Here is a 16,017-nt window from a genome sequence, read left to right on the forward strand (position 1 = left end):
AGGCGTGGTTGACTCTTAACTTTTATAAAGAATATCTCTTTGGATTTGAGACTTTAGTCTTTGCAACTTTACAGATCTTCTTTATGCACCAAGAGCTTGTAACACTCCAAAGAGAAAGGAAAAATTGAAATCGCATCATATGACCCCTGTAATACTACTGACACAGTCAGTTTTACTCACTGAAAGATTTATTCGTCATAAAATTATTACTTCATACTTGTATTCGAGTCTTACACACATGCTATACAGATAATGTAGAGTCGTGCATTAATTTGAGTGATGACAGTTATTATGGGAGTGGCTTGGTGGAGCGCAGGAGATGCAGATAACGTGATCTTGACCCTTAAGAACTTTAAAGGGGTCATATGATGCGATTTCATTTTTTCCTTTCTCTTTGGAGTGTTACAAGCTCTTGGTGCATAAAGAAGATCTGTAAATTTGCAAAGACTAAAGTCTCAAATCCAAAGAGATATTCTTTATAAAAGTTAAGAGTCAGCCACACCTACCTAAAACGGCTCGTTCGAACACGCCCCCACATATCTACCTCACTATGTGGGAAGAGTTGCATAACGTCCTGATTAGCGCGATGATATCATCTTGGATGTGACATTTCAAGAACGGGCCCCTGGTCTATTCTTTTGCCTTGTATGTAACTTATGTGTGTACATATTCATTCACCCAGTTGTTTATGCTTGTGTGAGTGTTGCTTGGTGTATCGGTGTGTCTGCTGTAGACATACTATGCAGTGTGTGTATGTACTGATGTAGGACTGAAAGCGACGTATTATTATTTGAAAGCTGTTGAAAGTCTGGCTTGTTGCCAGGGTAACCACTTTGTAAGAAACCTTGTCACTCGGCTCTTCAGCAATCTACTTTGAATGTTTGGACTGGTTGCTTGGATTATAATTCAGGCCTATTATCCCAATAAAGCCAAAAAACCTGATCGACAGTTGAACATTATTTTTCAACACATCCAATGCTGATGGAATACAATCAAATCATAAACACAAGATCCATCAGGGTCACTTTATGCTGGGTCAGTTGTGACCGATGTTGGACTGGCTGCACTGAATTATGTTAAAGATGTTATAAAAACTTACAGTAACCATTTGTGTTATTTAGAATTTCAATTAAATGGAAATCACTTACTGGACTTGTTTCAGGTAAGGATGTTTAAACCAAGTGCAACATACAGATATTCATTTTAATCTGCACTTTTAGGGCTATGAATCAAGGGTTGATGAAAGGTATATTAATCTCTTACACTAATCCAAAACCATGACAAGAGTTTTATATTACACTGTACAGAATGAGTTTATTGGAATATGTCTGCTTGAAACAAACATTGTCTGTTTTCACTTTAACAGGTAGCTGAATTTGTCCGCACACTGGAAAAATCCAATCAGACCAAAAAAAGGTCTATCAAAAATATAATTTTTATTTTCCATATGCAAAAGTGAAAAAGTATTAAAAACAGACCAAAGAGCAGACGTTTCAGCCCACGCTTTCTTCAGTGCTCATGAGGCAAAAAAGCAACAACACACTTATATAGGCACAATTGCAAATTGTTGACAGCTGATCTTAATCAATGAGGGATAGTTATCATGCCAACAATTTCTCTTTACAAAAAACATGCAAGATCCATCTCTTCATTTAATCCAGTCAGGGTTAAGGATTTCGGCTCAAAAATCCAAAAAGCCTCTCTTTGTAACAACTTTCTATCACGGTTACCACCTCTCCTATGTAAGAGAACCCTCTCAATGCCCAGGAATTTAAAATCAGAAAAAGAATGTTTTGCAGACTCAAAATGACGAAAAACTGGAGAAGTGTGATCTTGTCTCCTGATAACACTCATATGTTCAACGATTCTAGTGCGCAATGCACGTTTTGTTTTACCAACACACAATAAAGGCCAAGAACACATAATTATGTATATCACATGTGTTGTTTTACATGTAATCAATTGTTTAATTTTGTAAATTTTACCCGTTTGTGGATGTGTAAATGATTTGCATTTTAAATAATGAGAACAGGCAACACAATCCTTACACTGAAAATTTCCATGGCCATCAGAGAGGGTCCCAGGAGTGGGGATGTGAGTACCTGCACGGACCAATTTATCAATTTACGTAGATTTGGAGGCCTGGAGTGAACAAAGAGAGGTGGCACAGTGAACAGGCATGACAAATCACAATCGCTCTGTATGATACGCCAATGATTATTGATTGCCTTTTTGATTTCTGGACTCAAGGGACTAAAAGTAGATTTAAATACACAAGAAAACTTCTTATTTTGGGGGGTCAAGTTGGTATCATCTGGCAAAGATCTCATTTTTTCTAATGCAGTATCTAGCCACTTGATTGGATATCCCCGAGATCTGAAATCACTATATAAGTTCTGGGCTTTGGCTTCAAAATGATCCTTGTTAGAACAAATGCGAAAAAGTCTCAAACTGACTATACGGCAGACCACATTTCAAAGACATGGGATGAGCACTCCTTGCATGTAAGAGACTGTTTTTTGCAGTTTCCTTTCTATACAGAGAAGATACAAGTTGGCCATTGATAACAGAGATGTTTGTGTCCCAAAAATGAATGTCTGTTGTCCCCGCATGATAGGTAAACTTAATGGATGATGTCACCAGCAGAACCTTTGTAAATGATGAAACAGTCATCAATATATCTTTTAAACAATACCAAATTATTGATAAAAGGATTGTTATTAAAGATATATTGATCTTCAAGATAACCAAGATATAGGTTTGCATAGTTAGGGGCCATAGCGGCACCCATCGCTGTGTTTTCAATTTGTAGATAAAATTTGTTTCCCAAAAAGAAAGTAATTCTTTGTCAAACCCAATTCAGCCATATCCACAATTAATTTGGTTGGCAGACATCCATCATCACTGCGTAGATCAAGAAAATATTTCAATGCCAAAAGACCCTCAGTGTGGGGAATGTTAGTGTATAAAGAGGTCACATCAGTTGTAGCAAGTATGTCTTCATCTAGATTTTTTATGACTGACAGACATTGAAGAAAGTCTCTGGTGTCTCTAAGATAGCAAGAGATGTCACTAAAGGATTCAAAATAAAGTTTTGTTTTCACTTTTACCATCTGGGAAACTGTTTAAACGCTTACAGGCAAAAACTACTAATGGAGTAGCTTCTACCTACAAGTTAAACAACCTAGTCATTGCAAAGCACCACTCACTTGTATACAAAACAACTTTAAACAGTTGTTACTATTCATATGTATTAGTATTACTACTACTATTGTTCTCATTTATGGCACAATTTTTGAAATTGTACATTTTATAACTATAATTTGATTACAAACTGTGGCTTTACTTAGCTTTGTAGTTATTTCAGATTTTGTTATTGTAATAGACAGAGCTGGAAAGTAACTGATTACATGATTAAATTACATTTTAAAATACTCGTAATCAGACTACAGTTAGTACTTTTTAACTGATCACTTGATTACATATATTCACACACTAGCAAAAAAATATTCATAATATTTTGATTCTCCCTAATTTCATCTTTTACATTTTCCTTTCTAAAATGCCTACATGCTATGCTGGTAAACAAAACAACTCATTTTTAGTAAGTGTTTTATTTTGATTGATGTTATTTTAAAATGATTTATTTCAATTTTACATTTTTATGACAAAAATAATTATTAGCTTTTCATTAAACTCACAAACCCCTGCAGTTCCTTCACAAACCCCAGTTTGGGAAACCTTGAAATAATGTAATGCTTAATTCACTTTTGGAACAAATGGAATATATTATCTTTGCATTTTAATATCAATATGATACAATATCAATATTTAAATCAATGAGATAAATGAGTTAGGTTAAAGTTAATCAAAAAGTAAAGTATAATCTGATTATATTAGCCTACCTAAAATATGTAATGTAATAAATCACGTTACTAACTACTGTACAAATTTTGTCATGTAATTTGGATTCAGTAACGGACTACAATTTCTACCCAGCTCTGTTGATAGGCTATTACACATTTTGACAAATAAAATAACTTTTGGTTAGGGTAAACCAGACTGCTGTAAACCTGAGCAATTTTATTAACCTATCATACAACTGAAACACTTTTAAGTCTAATACTATTGACCATTTGTTTCACGCTCACGATCAATTATATCAGATACAGTCACATTCTTCCTACAACTTCTAGTCCAGACAGTGTTAATAAACCATTATTTGTATTTATCATTAAAAAAGCTTCTTTTTAAAAATACAATAAACTGACCAAATATTTGCATTTAAAAATATACATCATCACGTTGGTCTGTCCTTTACACTCTCGCGGGCTATTAGTGGCAATAATCGGTAGACGGTGCTGTTTTCCGTGGTTTTTATTGCATGGTTTTGTCGTGAGGATTTGCAGCACATTCATCCATGATGGCGGAGGACAGCGAGTCCGCGGCCAGCCAGCAGAGCCTGGAGCTGGACGACCAGGACACCTGCGGCATCGACGGAGACAACGAGGAGGAAAATGAGCACATGCAGGGGTGAGCACGCGCTAAAGAGCTGCGGTCTGCGCGAGGATTAGCCGCAGCAAACAGTCGCCGTTTAACTGCTCCAGAGATGTAAACAAACGGTTAGCTTAGCAACCAGGTAACCAGGAGGAGAATTGGTGCATTTTACGAGTAGGCTAATATAATAGCTCGTTAATTGCATGATGGATGTCTAGCGGTATATATAAACATTTTAAAATAGCCTAACAAGTTAGATAAGTGTCGATATTTACTTTATACAGCGTTTGAATCAAAGTAGTTAGCTGTAGCTAGCTCGACATTAATGTTCAAGGATTTATTTGAGCTCAGCAGTCAGACAAGTCCTCCAGGCGCTTCTCTACTATATTTCTAAACACATGTATTAGTCTGTTTGGTTTTTAAGTTGCAATTGTTCTTCATATTTACATAATAGGAGTGGAAAGGATCCGCCTGGTTTCATTAGAGTGTCTTCTGAACAATACAAACACGCTTGATCCTCTTTATGAGCTGAGTGAGCAGCATTGCAGTCGAGCATCTTTGTCAGCTCGAGGACCGAGGATGATGATTGTCTGTTGTTGTCAGGCAGACTTACATCCCTCAGGAAAGCCTGATGAAGTTTGATCTGCTTCCATGAAGAGACTGACACTTGTTATTATGGTTTTTCCTCTGGCAGTCCCCCTCCAGGCTATTGTTATAACAGGAACCCATTGACACTTTCACCTGTTATGTCTTTGAATCTCATAAACAGCTCATACATGTTGTCAGTAAGGTCTATCTGGCATTTGAAATGTGTTGTGGTTTTGTTAAGGAGTCCTGGGGGTGATCTTGGTGCAAAGAAGAAAAAGAAGAAACAGAAGAGAAAGAAGGAGAAGCCAAGCTCAGGAGGAACCAAGTCTGACTCTGCCTCTGATTCTCAGGAGATAAAGGTTTCTGCTTTGTATAGTGTTATCAAAATGTTTTGTTAAAAAAAAAAAAGAGGCTGATTTCCCTCTGTTCCTGTCCCAGAACCCTGCCATTCCAATGCAGAAACTGCAGGACATTCAGAGAGCTATGGAGCTCCTGTCCACCTGTCAAGGTCCAGCCAAAAACATAGATGAGGCCACAAAGCACAAGTACCAGTTCTGGGACACTCAACCCGTGCCCAAACTCAGTAAGTCATACGTCACCTCTGCACGTGTTCGATTGCAAATGTAAGTAATTTGGAAAATCCTTGGCAAATCAGTAAGAATCTTACACTGATCTTTAATCAGTGTTGTATTCAACAAGCAAATCAAGTTATGGTTTATTCAGAAAATACAATCTCAGCATCATGAATGAAAGCACAAGCATAAGATGTCTAGTTACACTACCGTTCAAAAGTTAGGGGTTAGTAAGTTTTTTTTTTACATGTTTTCAGACAAGTCTCTTATGCTCACCAAAGCAACATTTATTTGATTACAAATACAGTAAAACAGTAATGTTGTGAAATTTATTTACAGTTTAAAATAACTCTCTGTGATGCTAAAGCAGAATTTTCAGCAGCCATTGCTCTAGTCTTCAGTGTCACATAATCCTTCAGAAATCATTCTAATATGCTTATTTGGTGCTTATGAAATAGTTGTGCTGCTTAAAGGGGTCATATGAAGCTTTTTTAAAGATCATTATTTTGTGTATTTGGTGTAACAGAATATGTTGACATGCTTTAATGTTCAAAAAACACATTATTTTTCAAATACTGTACATTATTGTAGGTCCTATATGCCCCGCCTCTCTCAAATGCTTAGCACTAAGGTTAAATTATGCCTACGTCTTTCTTTGGCCTGCGCTCTGGAAGTGATCTGTTAATTCTGCTAAACTTTAATTAAAACTGAAACTAAAACTGAAACTAAACTATATAAAACTATATAAACTATATAAAAACGAAATAAAAATGCGTTCACAAAATATAAACTAAAACTAACAAAAATATGAATGAAACTAATAAAAACTAAACAGAATTTTATAGCAAATTTGAAAACGATATTAAAATAAAACAAATGTAAAAATTCAAAACTATAATAACCTTGCTGTGCATCAGGACCCTGTTCTTCCTGGTAGGATATATTTTGTAATAATAACCAGCTGATTGTTAATTATCATTTACATCAGAGTTTCCCAAATTGGGGTTCATGAATGAATGAATCCCTTGTATAATTATATAAATTTTAAAATAAAAATTCATCTAAAATCTTCAAGAAAATATTTGAGGTCAAAAGGAGAATCCCTGCTTTACAAATATGTTATTTCTAGATAAACAGCATTGAGAGATTTAAAGAGCTTCCTCTGTTTCTTTGCAGATGAGGTGGTGACGACTCATGGGCCAATTGAGCCGGATAAAGAAAATATCAGACAAGAGCCATATTCCCTCCCACAGGGCTTTATGTGGGACACACTGGACCTTAGCAATGCTGAAGTGGTATGTGCATGAATGAAAACAATAATTTGTATTTGCTATTCATTTAAAAATAAAATAGCCCTATGTATACAAAATCATAGTATTTTCTCTTTTTTCCCCGTGTAGCTGAAGGAGTTGTACACTTTGCTGAATGAAAATTATGTTGAGGACGATGACAACATGTTTAGATTTGACTATTCTCCTAACTTTCTGAAATGGTAAGTGATTGTTTGATGTTTTGCATCATATTCTACCTTCAGTGTAGTGCATCGCACCGCATGCAGGGTGAGATGTGTGACCGTTTCTTTTTGCTGTCTTTCACTGTTAGGGCGTTACGTCCACCGGGTTGGCTGCCCCAGTGGCACTGTGGTGTCAGGGTCTCGTCCAATAAGAAGCTGGTTGGGTTCATCAGTGCCATTCCTGCTGACATCCACATCTATGACACGTGAGTATCAGGCCACATCACATCAGTGCCTGCACCAAAACTTGAAACTCTTGAGCAGGTTTTACCAATTGTGTTTGTAAATTTTGAGAATTGTTCATTGTTCCAGTCACTAATTCTCTTTGCATCCAAAGGTTGAAGAGGATGGTGGAGATTAACTTCCTGTGTGTGCATAAAAAATTGCGCTCAAAGCGTGTCGCCCCTGTACTAATCCGAGAGATCACGCGGCGGGTCAATTTAGAGGGAATTTTCCAGGCTGTATACACTGCTGGTGTAGTCCTGCCCAAACCTGTGTCTACATGCAGGTACCAAATCTTAAAAGGATTGCTACATCAGTTTATGTTAAATACTCTCATTTATGTTATTAGATGCTCATTTGAAGCATTTCGGTGAGATTGATCCTATTATTTGTATCTCAACAGATACTGGCATCGCTCACTAAACCCCAGGAAGCTTGTGGAGGTTAAGTTCTCCCATCTCAGCAGAAATATGACACTACAACGGACAATGAAGCTGTACAGATTACCTGATGTAAGCCGTTTTGTCATTTCAAAATAAATGTTCGTCAGAAACAATACTCTTAAAGGAATAGTGCATCCAGAAGTCACCATTATATTGTTCCAAACCTATATGCTGTTTTTTTTCTGGGTGATTTTTTTTCTTCTTTTTTTTCTGATTTTGTTCTGTATTTTTCCTTAGAGCACCCGTACTCCTGGTTTGAGGCCGATGGGAGATGGGGATATGAAGCAGGTGACAGCATTGCTGCAGAAACACCTGAGCCAGTTCCACCTGCGGCCTGTCATGGGGGAAGAGGAGGTGAAGCACTGGTTCCTACCACAGGAGAACATCATTGACACTTATGTAATCGAGGTATGTGTGGCAACATGCATCTTCAAATGTGCTGATCATATTTAATCATGTTTATCTTCATATTCTTACTTGCTTATTGTGCTTTCTTGAAAGGGCTCTGGCGGGATGCTAACGGACTTCATCAGTTTCTACACCCTGCCATCCACAGTGATGCATCATCCACTGCACAAAAGCCTGAAGGCTGCTTATTCCTTTTACAATGTCCACACAGAGACGCCACTCATAGACCTGATGAATGATGCTCTCATCCTAGCCAAACAGGTACAAACACATCAGAAGCAAAAGAGCTTGTTAACCTAAGACGATTACTAATGATTTGTTGACTCATGACTAATTACTAATTATTTTTTGTTCATATATTGTATGTTTTATATGTCTTCATATATAGTGTATGTGTATTGTATAAATGCCTTCATATGTTGTAATTCATATTCCCTCTTTTTTTTTCTTTTTTTTTTTCTTTGGGGATGTTTCTCGACATCAGAAAGGTTTTGATGTTTTTAATGCACTGGATCTAATGGACAATAAGAATTTCTTGGAAAAGCTCAAGTTTGGGATTGGTGATGGTAACCTGCAGTATTACATGTACAACTGGAAATGCCCTCCCATGGACCCAGAGAAAGTAAGATTTTTTTTTTAAGTCTTTATGTCCCAGCTTTGATGCTTAACCTCTTCTTAAAACTATATATATATATATATATATATATATATAGTGCTGTCAAATGATCGCGATTAATCGCATCCAAAATAAGTTTTTTTTTTACATATGTATGTGTACTGTGTATATTTATTAGGTATATATAAATACACATGTATATGTAAATACACACACATGCATGTATATATTTCAGAGTAATATGTTATTTTTATATATTAAATGTATTTATTTATTCCATGGTCTGTCTGAATACTGGATTCTGATTGGCTGGCAGGTATGCAGTAAAACCATTTAATGCACAGGTAGTTCCAAGTCGGTTTAATCACCGTTCTATATGAATGCGCTGCTTTAATTGATGCACACTAACCAACACGCATCACTCGCGCACACACACACACAAACACACACACAGAGAGAGAGAGAGGTCAGAGATTGCTGATTGCGCTGCACACACACACAAACATGTCAACGCTTCCCCGTGATTTTCATTAATAAAATATCGCTGTTTTTGAAGTAATTGTTTGTACAGAGAGACGCGCAGACACAGCACGCAGGTAACTGACACACAACTGTCATCTCTCTCTCTCTATGATTAATTGAAATGCATGCTATAATTCATTCAAATAAATGTGGTCTTACCACACTATTTCATCTCTGTGTATGATTTGAAGCGGGCAGAATGCTAGCGCTAATGTGCTGTAACTGACGAAAATAACATTTTTACCCATTCGGTCAAATATCGTGCTGCAAAGAACAATACTAGTTTTAACTTGTCTATAACTTGGCAAATGACCATGGAATAAGCGGGATAATCAACGGCTTGCCATGCGTTAAAGGATTTTAAATGCACTTCGCGTCGGGCAGTTCTTTGCCTCCACGTCGTGCATTTAAAATCCTTTTAATGCACGGCTAGCCGTTGATTATCCCTTACTTATTCCATGGTCTGTCTGAATACTGGATTCTGATTGGCTGGCAGGTATGCAGTAAAACCGTTTAAAGGTAGTTCCAAGTCGGTTTAATCACCGTTCTATATTAATGCGCTGCTTTAATTGATGCACACTAACCAACACGCATCACTCGCACACACACACACACACACACAGAGAGAGAGAGGAAGAGAGAGAGGTCAGATATCAATCCTTAATCATTAAATCCTTAAACGCACGGCTAGCTGTTGATTATCCCTTACATAAATTATATTAATATAAATATAGACATGTAAATACATGTAACTATTTTCAAAATATATACTGTATGTGTGTGTATTGATATAAACATAATAAATATACACAGAACACACATATTATGCAAACAAAAACATTTATTTTGGATGCGATTAATCGTTTGACAGCACTAATATATATATATATATATATTATTTATTTTTTTAAGGTAGCAATGGGCTTGATAGTTAAATGCTTGGTAAAGAAACATTTGCATGTAAAGTCTACTACCTTGTAGATACGTTTTTTTTTTTTTATTATTATTATTCATTTCAGTTTCGCAGTGCTCTAGCATTAAAAGTGATAACATTGGATAACACAGCTTGAGAAGTTTCACACTATTTCTATGCTGTATATTAATTTTTATATTAGTAATTAAATATTTCTTAAATATAAAGTAAGCTATATAAATGTTAAATACATGATGATAATCAGTCATTACAATTTAAAATATTGGAGTGTGTTTTAAATCACTTCTCCATTCTCCCCAGGTTGGCCTTGTTTTACAGTAACTGGCTGCTTCGTGTTGGATGCAGACTGATCAAGAGGTCCATCTCAAATTCTCTGACCTGGACGTAGTCAATATAAAGAGGAATAACTGACATCCATTCAAAGTGAATGAGTTATGTTGTGCAGCTCTCTTAGGTCTTGTTCCAGTTATTGAGGGGTCTCCCCTCCTTTCTCTGTCTTTGACTCTCTCTCTCTCTCTCGCGATTAATCGTTTGACAGCACTAATATATATATATATATATATATTATTTATTTTTTTAAGGTAGCAATGGGCTTGATAGTTAAATGCTTGGTAAAGAAACATTTGCATGTAAAGTCTACTACCTTGTAGATACGTTTTTTTTTTTTTATTATTATTATTCATTTCAGTTTCGCAGTGCTCTAGCATTAAAAGTGATAACATTGGATAACACAGCTTGAGAAGTTTCACACTATTTCTATGCTGGATATCACACATATTATGCAAACAAAAACATTTATTTTGGATGCGATTAATCGTTTGACAGCACTAATATATATATATATATATATATTATTTATTTTTTTAAGGTAGCAATGGGCTTGATAGTTAAATGCTTGGTAAAGAAACATTTGCATGTAAAGTCTACTACCTTGTAGATACGTTTTTTTTTTTTTATTATTATTATTCATTTCAGTTTCGCAGTGCTCTAGCATTAAAAGTGATAACATTGGATAACACAGCTTGAGAAGTTTCACACTATTTCTATGCTGTATATTAATTTTTATATTAGTAATTAAATATTTCTTAAATATAAAGTAAGCTATATAAATGTTAAATACATGATGATAATCAGTCATTACAATTTAAAATATTGGAGTGTGTTTTAAATCACTTCTCCATTCTCCCCAGGTTGGCCTTGTTTTACAGTAACTGGCTGCTTCGTGTTGGATGCAGACTGATCAAGAGGTCCATCTCAAATTCTCTGACCTGGACGTAGTCAATATAAAGAGGAATAACTGACATCCATTCAAAGTGAATGAGTTATGTTGTGCAGCTCTCTTAGGTCTTGTTCCAGTTATTGAGGGGTCTCCCCTCCTTTCTCTGTCTTTGACTCTCTCTCTCTCTCTCTCTCTCTCTGAGAATGTGAGAAACATTTATCAAGGTCAAACACATCCACAAGCTGTATACACACACATACATAAATACATACACGCATACACACACGTAGTGTTCGTTTATTTTCCTTAACAATGCAGTCTGTATCCTTCCTCTCACAGAACAAGTTTAATTCCATTGTTTTTGTCTTTTTGTTTGTTTTGTTTTGTATTATGAAGGAGTGTTGATACATTTGTGTGAATTAGCAAGCTGTACATTTAATGCCAGATATTTATTGTGTTGTGAGGTTTACAACGGAACAGGAACGGGGGGGTTGAAATCCAAAGTCTTTTCTATGGAGCTGCCTTTAAAGTCATATTCCGTTTGGAGTTCCTGCTGTCTGTGCGAGGGGAGGGAGGGGGGAGTGTAAATGGTGAACCATGTGGAAGAATGTATTGCATTTTGAAGCACATCAACTTGTTTATAAAAGGGCCAGATTGCTCTGAGGTGCATTTTTAAGATTAATATGTTTATTTAGGTTTTGTGTGTCCAAAAGAAACATTTTGAATGTGAATTCATTTGTTTTGTTTCGTGAAGACATGATTGTCACACCTTAAGTAGCTTCTATTTCCCACCCATTTCTGTTCTTTACCATGTAGTGTTTTTAAATTATTATAATTTTAGTAAAGCAATTCTGATATTTAGAATTGTATTTAAGTTACATGTTCCATTTTATTCTTGATTTTCTTTGTTCTGTCAGTATTCTTTGCAGTCAAACCATAACCTCGTTCAAATGGTGCATTTGCGATCAGGCCCTGGTAATTTTGCTATACTTAAGCACAAGGAGAATTAAACAATCGTGTGTGCATTGTCATTTTGATATAAGCATTTCTCCAATGCTTTTAGTGATGCGGTCAGGAAAGCTTGCTCGCTGTTCAGTTACAATCACAGTTTGAGGCGTAATGAAATGTGAACAACGTTATTATACAGCAGAAGCTGATTTTATGTTAATACAGCTTATCTTGCCATGGTTTGCTTTAATGTATCTGAATCTACAATATGCTTTTAAATAAGCGCACGTCCAGACATGCTTAAAAAGAAAGGTACTCCTCTCAAAGTTCCACATTTCAGCCGTTGGTTTTATTCAATAATGTCCAGGGCACTTTCGCGAATGTCAGTTTGCGTATGTTTTTTCTAAGGCTTGCTGTATGAAATGAGCATGAAACTTTTTTCCCAATCTGTATGGTTTAAGAACTTATGGGTTACGGTGAGAACACCCGAAGTACTTGCCTTATTTCAGAGAGGTTGTTTTTTAAATGTCAAATTGTGTAGTTTTAAATGATCAGCTTTCTCTTTCTGAAGACAGTATTTTTATTGAACTCCATTGCAGGTTGGAACTGATGGGAATAAGTACCAGCAGCACCATGTCAAACATGACAGAGTCCACCCAAATATCTAATTGTCAAAAATATACATCAAGGTATACCAGCATGGATATTTGACTGAATAAAAGCATCCAAAATATAAAATAATTCATCTCGGTCTTTTTCCTCTCCATAACCATTACATAAACCTAAGAAAATATAAATATACTTAATCCACATTTGTCCAAACACACTATGTAGTAACCTGCATTCATGGAGCACATCTTAAACAGTCGATAAGCACGTTTGCTTTCCTTTCTTTTTCGGTTTTCTGATTTTCGTAGGATTTGGGATGATTTTCTTCACTTTTAGAGGCTGGAGGATTAAAGGAGAAGCGTCACTGGCTTCATCCGACATTTCTTCTAATTTCCTCTTCTGCCCCTTTACTGTATCGCTCTGCTTTTCCTCTGTGGAATCCGTCGGGATCCAAGCCACGCTGAGCGGCGGAACCACGGGTGGGATCGCGCGGACCACATCCTCGAACACCTCGCTGCCGCGTCTGAAACCCAGCGCCAGGACGCACTTGAGACCCAACAGTCCCGCGAGAGTGTCGCTCAGACTGGGCACCTGGCAGGCGGGCACCGACCTCGTCTTACTCAGCGGGATTAAATGGCACGTCATGTGTGCTGGCTTTACCGAATTACACACGAGCACCAAACTCAGTTCATTCCTCTCCAGGCCTTTGGTGACCTCGTTGATGCCGATGGCTAGCTGTTTCCTCACGGCCGGGTTGCTCCAGCACGGCTCGGTGGGCTTTGAGGGAGTCTGTACGCTCTCTGCGGGTTCGGGAGCTGGTTTTCGTGCCTCTGTGGGGTTTGATGCCTTTTTTCTGGACCTTCTTCTGCTTCCCCACTTGCGAAACCAATTGACTCGTTGTTTCTGAAGCCCAACGGCGGATAGTTTGACTTTAAGTGTGTTCAGTATGAAATGCTTGTGCTCTCTTTCTAGTGGACTCCAGTGAATGCTGTATGGGCTATTCATTGAAGTTTTCACTGGTATGGGCTTCTTTTTTTCTTTCTTCTTTGCTCCTTTCGCTGGGGTAGACATTCTTTCTGGAAGCCTGCTTTTAAGCAAAATTCAGCATTAAATTATAATATGAGGCATTCAACATTACATTAAAACTCTTTTATATGAACCAAGACGTATAATTATCAGCAACTATACAAACCTAATAAAATAGCCTGAAATCACCCATTATATGCACATTTCTCCGTGCGCAGACATGATGTTTTTGAAGGTCTTCTTCTGTGGTCACACAATAAATCGGTTAAGGTTTCTAAAATCCACGCTGCCATCTAGCGGCTGAATGTCCTTAAACACAGAGCTGTTCAGCTAGCTGGATATCGTCCACAAGCCTTTTTGTCATGTGCTGTAATTCACAAGTGTAGCTAATAAATATTTTATAAGTAACAAAATATATTATTTATAATGATATAAATAGACCTATTGTTATTAGTTAACCTGATTAAATAAAAAAATGTAAAGTTCATTGGATTATGTTTTTTTTTTTAAATGTATATTATATATAGAGGGACTAGTTACGTAAACTGTGCTTTTTGTGTCCTGAAAACTGATCTATATAAATTACTATATAAATATAAATGCATAAAATAAATTATCTATTATAGATCAGTGGTCCTGACACAGCTGATTATTTTAAGACTTCTTTAGCAACCATTGTTTTGTTTTGTTTTTCCTAATATTGATGAGCACTTTGTTTTATTATTGTAACATTCATTGTTTGGTCTACTAGAAAAATTATCTAAATACACAAAGACAATAAAAATAAAGAATATATGAGCTACCTTAATAAATCCATTTTTATATCTAAATTTCGGTTTTAAAAAATCTGCTTTGTTTGATTTGTTTTTATGTTTATATTAGCTATATAACCAGGAAATAGAAATATGTCTACCCATTGTTTACAGGTTCAGTTTAAATCAAATAAAATAAATGAATAAACCTGCAAACAGTGGGTACCCTGCCAATTAATGTCAATTAATCATTTTCCCATTTATATGTTTTTGGGGTAAACTCTGGATCTCGTATTACGTAAAGCTGCATGTGAAAGCTAAAGGCACAATGCTGGAATGAATTGTTTCACCATAGAAATAGAATAAGCCGAAGTTCACTGGGTTTCTCCCTCGGACGTTCCATCAGCCAATCAGCGCTCAGCTCCACAGCAGCGACCTGGAGATCATCGTAAACTCTATTCCTCAGTGCATCTACGCTACGTTCTAGCTGACGCGCCCAGCCACACTACTCGCCTAAGAAAATGACTTTGAAGGTATTTATCTGCACTGTTTTCTTTTAATTCCACGTTCCTTTTAATTCCACGAGATGTAATACATGAATAACAAAACGTTTGGATATTCCTTTAAGTCCGCAGCTGGATATGTAGGTAGGATTTTAAAGATTACAAGCCCTATTATAATACTGCATTAGATTTAGCTGTGCACGCAAAGCTGATTTTATTCTCGTCGTGTGCTGAGGCGCATATTACGCATCCATTTCAGATATCACGATCGTTTTCGTGCTGTTTTCATCTGCAGCTTCTGGATGTGCGCTCGTGGATGTATTACGTCACGTTGTCCTTTATTCTTGCTCTGGCAAAAAGTTGCGCGACATGCATATGCTATCCACAAACAATTCATTTCATATGAAAGTTTTGTAGTTGATAAATCCGACTTGAGAAAGCCTGTCTCAAATGCCAACCCTTATCTTGTAGGTTTATATGGGTACAAAGAGCATTCATGTTGGCACGCAAACAATAGGCTGCATACAGTCTGAGAATAATGCATGATGCTTATAGTGATTAAGAATGTGCTTAGTGTGGGGCAAAATGGGTCAGACTACAGTATGTGACCATTCCCCCCCCCCCCCCCCCCCACCCCAACCACAA

At 36.7% G+C, this 16,017-nt stretch overlaps 3 protein-coding genes across 5 annotated transcripts in view; 2 read left to right on the top strand and 1 right to left on the bottom strand.

Annotated features, from left to right (window-relative positions):
• The first annotated feature begins 4,322 nt into the window (after positions 1-4,322).
• nmt2 (N-myristoyltransferase 2) lies at positions 4,323-10,828 on the top strand. Its single transcript, XM_016550775.1, has 12 exons — positions 4,323-4,533; positions 5,327-5,444; positions 5,524-5,668; positions 6,834-6,952; positions 7,058-7,149; positions 7,260-7,376; positions 7,508-7,678; positions 7,796-7,904; positions 8,073-8,243; positions 8,337-8,504; positions 8,728-8,865; positions 10,616-10,828. Exons 1-12 carry the CDS (start codon positions 4,421-4,423, stop codon positions 10,634-10,636), a joined length of 1,482 nt encoding a protein of 493 aa, XP_016406261.1. The 5' UTR covers positions 4,323-4,420; the 3' UTR covers positions 10,637-10,828.
• Positions 10,829-12,421: 1,593 nt separating this feature from the next.
• Positions 12,422-14,422, bottom strand: LOC107738864 (ribonuclease P protein subunit p38-like). 3 transcript variants are annotated; one of them, XM_016550752.1, is made up of 3 exons: positions 14,284-14,422; positions 13,905-14,178; positions 12,422-13,868 (listed from the first exon to the last, which is right to left on the bottom strand). In XM_016550752.1, exons 2-3 carry the CDS (start codon positions 14,160-14,162, stop codon positions 13,341-13,343), a joined length of 786 nt encoding a protein of 261 aa, XP_016406238.1. In that variant the 5' UTR covers positions 14,163-14,178; positions 14,284-14,422; the 3' UTR covers positions 12,422-13,340. The 3 variants fall into 3 exon arrangements, with proteins under 3 accessions (XP_016406238.1, XP_016406237.1, XP_016406236.1); XM_016550751.1 differs by having other exon boundaries at positions 12,422-14,175; XM_016550750.1 differs by having other exon boundaries at positions 12,422-14,178.
• An 854-nt stretch (positions 14,423-15,276) lies between these two features.
• Positions 15,277-16,017, top strand: part of LOC107738874 (acyl-CoA-binding domain-containing protein 7) — a 1,747-nt gene continuing 1,006 nt past the window's right edge. Inside the window, 1 exon segment of the mRNA XM_074560176.1 lies at positions 15,277-15,402. Coding sequence (XP_074416277.1) covers positions 15,391-15,402 — 12 coding nt within the window. The 5' untranslated portion in view covers positions 15,277-15,390.

The sequence above is a fragment of the Sinocyclocheilus rhinocerous genome, unplaced genomic scaffold (assembly GCF_001515625.1).
Source record: "Sinocyclocheilus rhinocerous isolate Xijiao unplaced genomic scaffold, SAMN03320098_v1.1 scaffold2059, whole genome shotgun sequence".
In the NCBI taxonomy this organism is placed as follows: Eukaryota; Metazoa; Chordata; class Actinopteri; order Cypriniformes; family Cyprinidae; genus Sinocyclocheilus; species Sinocyclocheilus rhinocerous.

What these genes read in the sequence shown, in the direction of transcription:
- nmt2 (XM_016550775.1), top strand. Translation starts at nt 4,421, where the DNA reads ATGATGGCGGAGGACAGCGAGTCCGCGGCCAGCCAGCAGAGCCTGGAG. An exon ending in ACCTTAGCAATGCTGAAGTG is followed by an intron (nt 6,953 to 7,057) that starts GTATGTGCATGA and finishes TTCCCCGTGTAG; the next exon opens with CTGAAGGAGTTGTACACTTT. An exon ending in AGCTGTACAGATTACCTGAT is followed by an intron (nt 7,905 to 8,072) that starts GTAAGCCGTTTT and finishes ATTTTTCCTTAG; the next exon opens with AGCACCCGTACTCCTGGTTT.
- LOC107738864 (XM_016550751.1), bottom strand. Translation starts at nt 14,162, where the DNA reads ATGTCTACCCCAGCGAAAGGAGCAAAGAAGAAAGAAAAAAAGAAGCCC.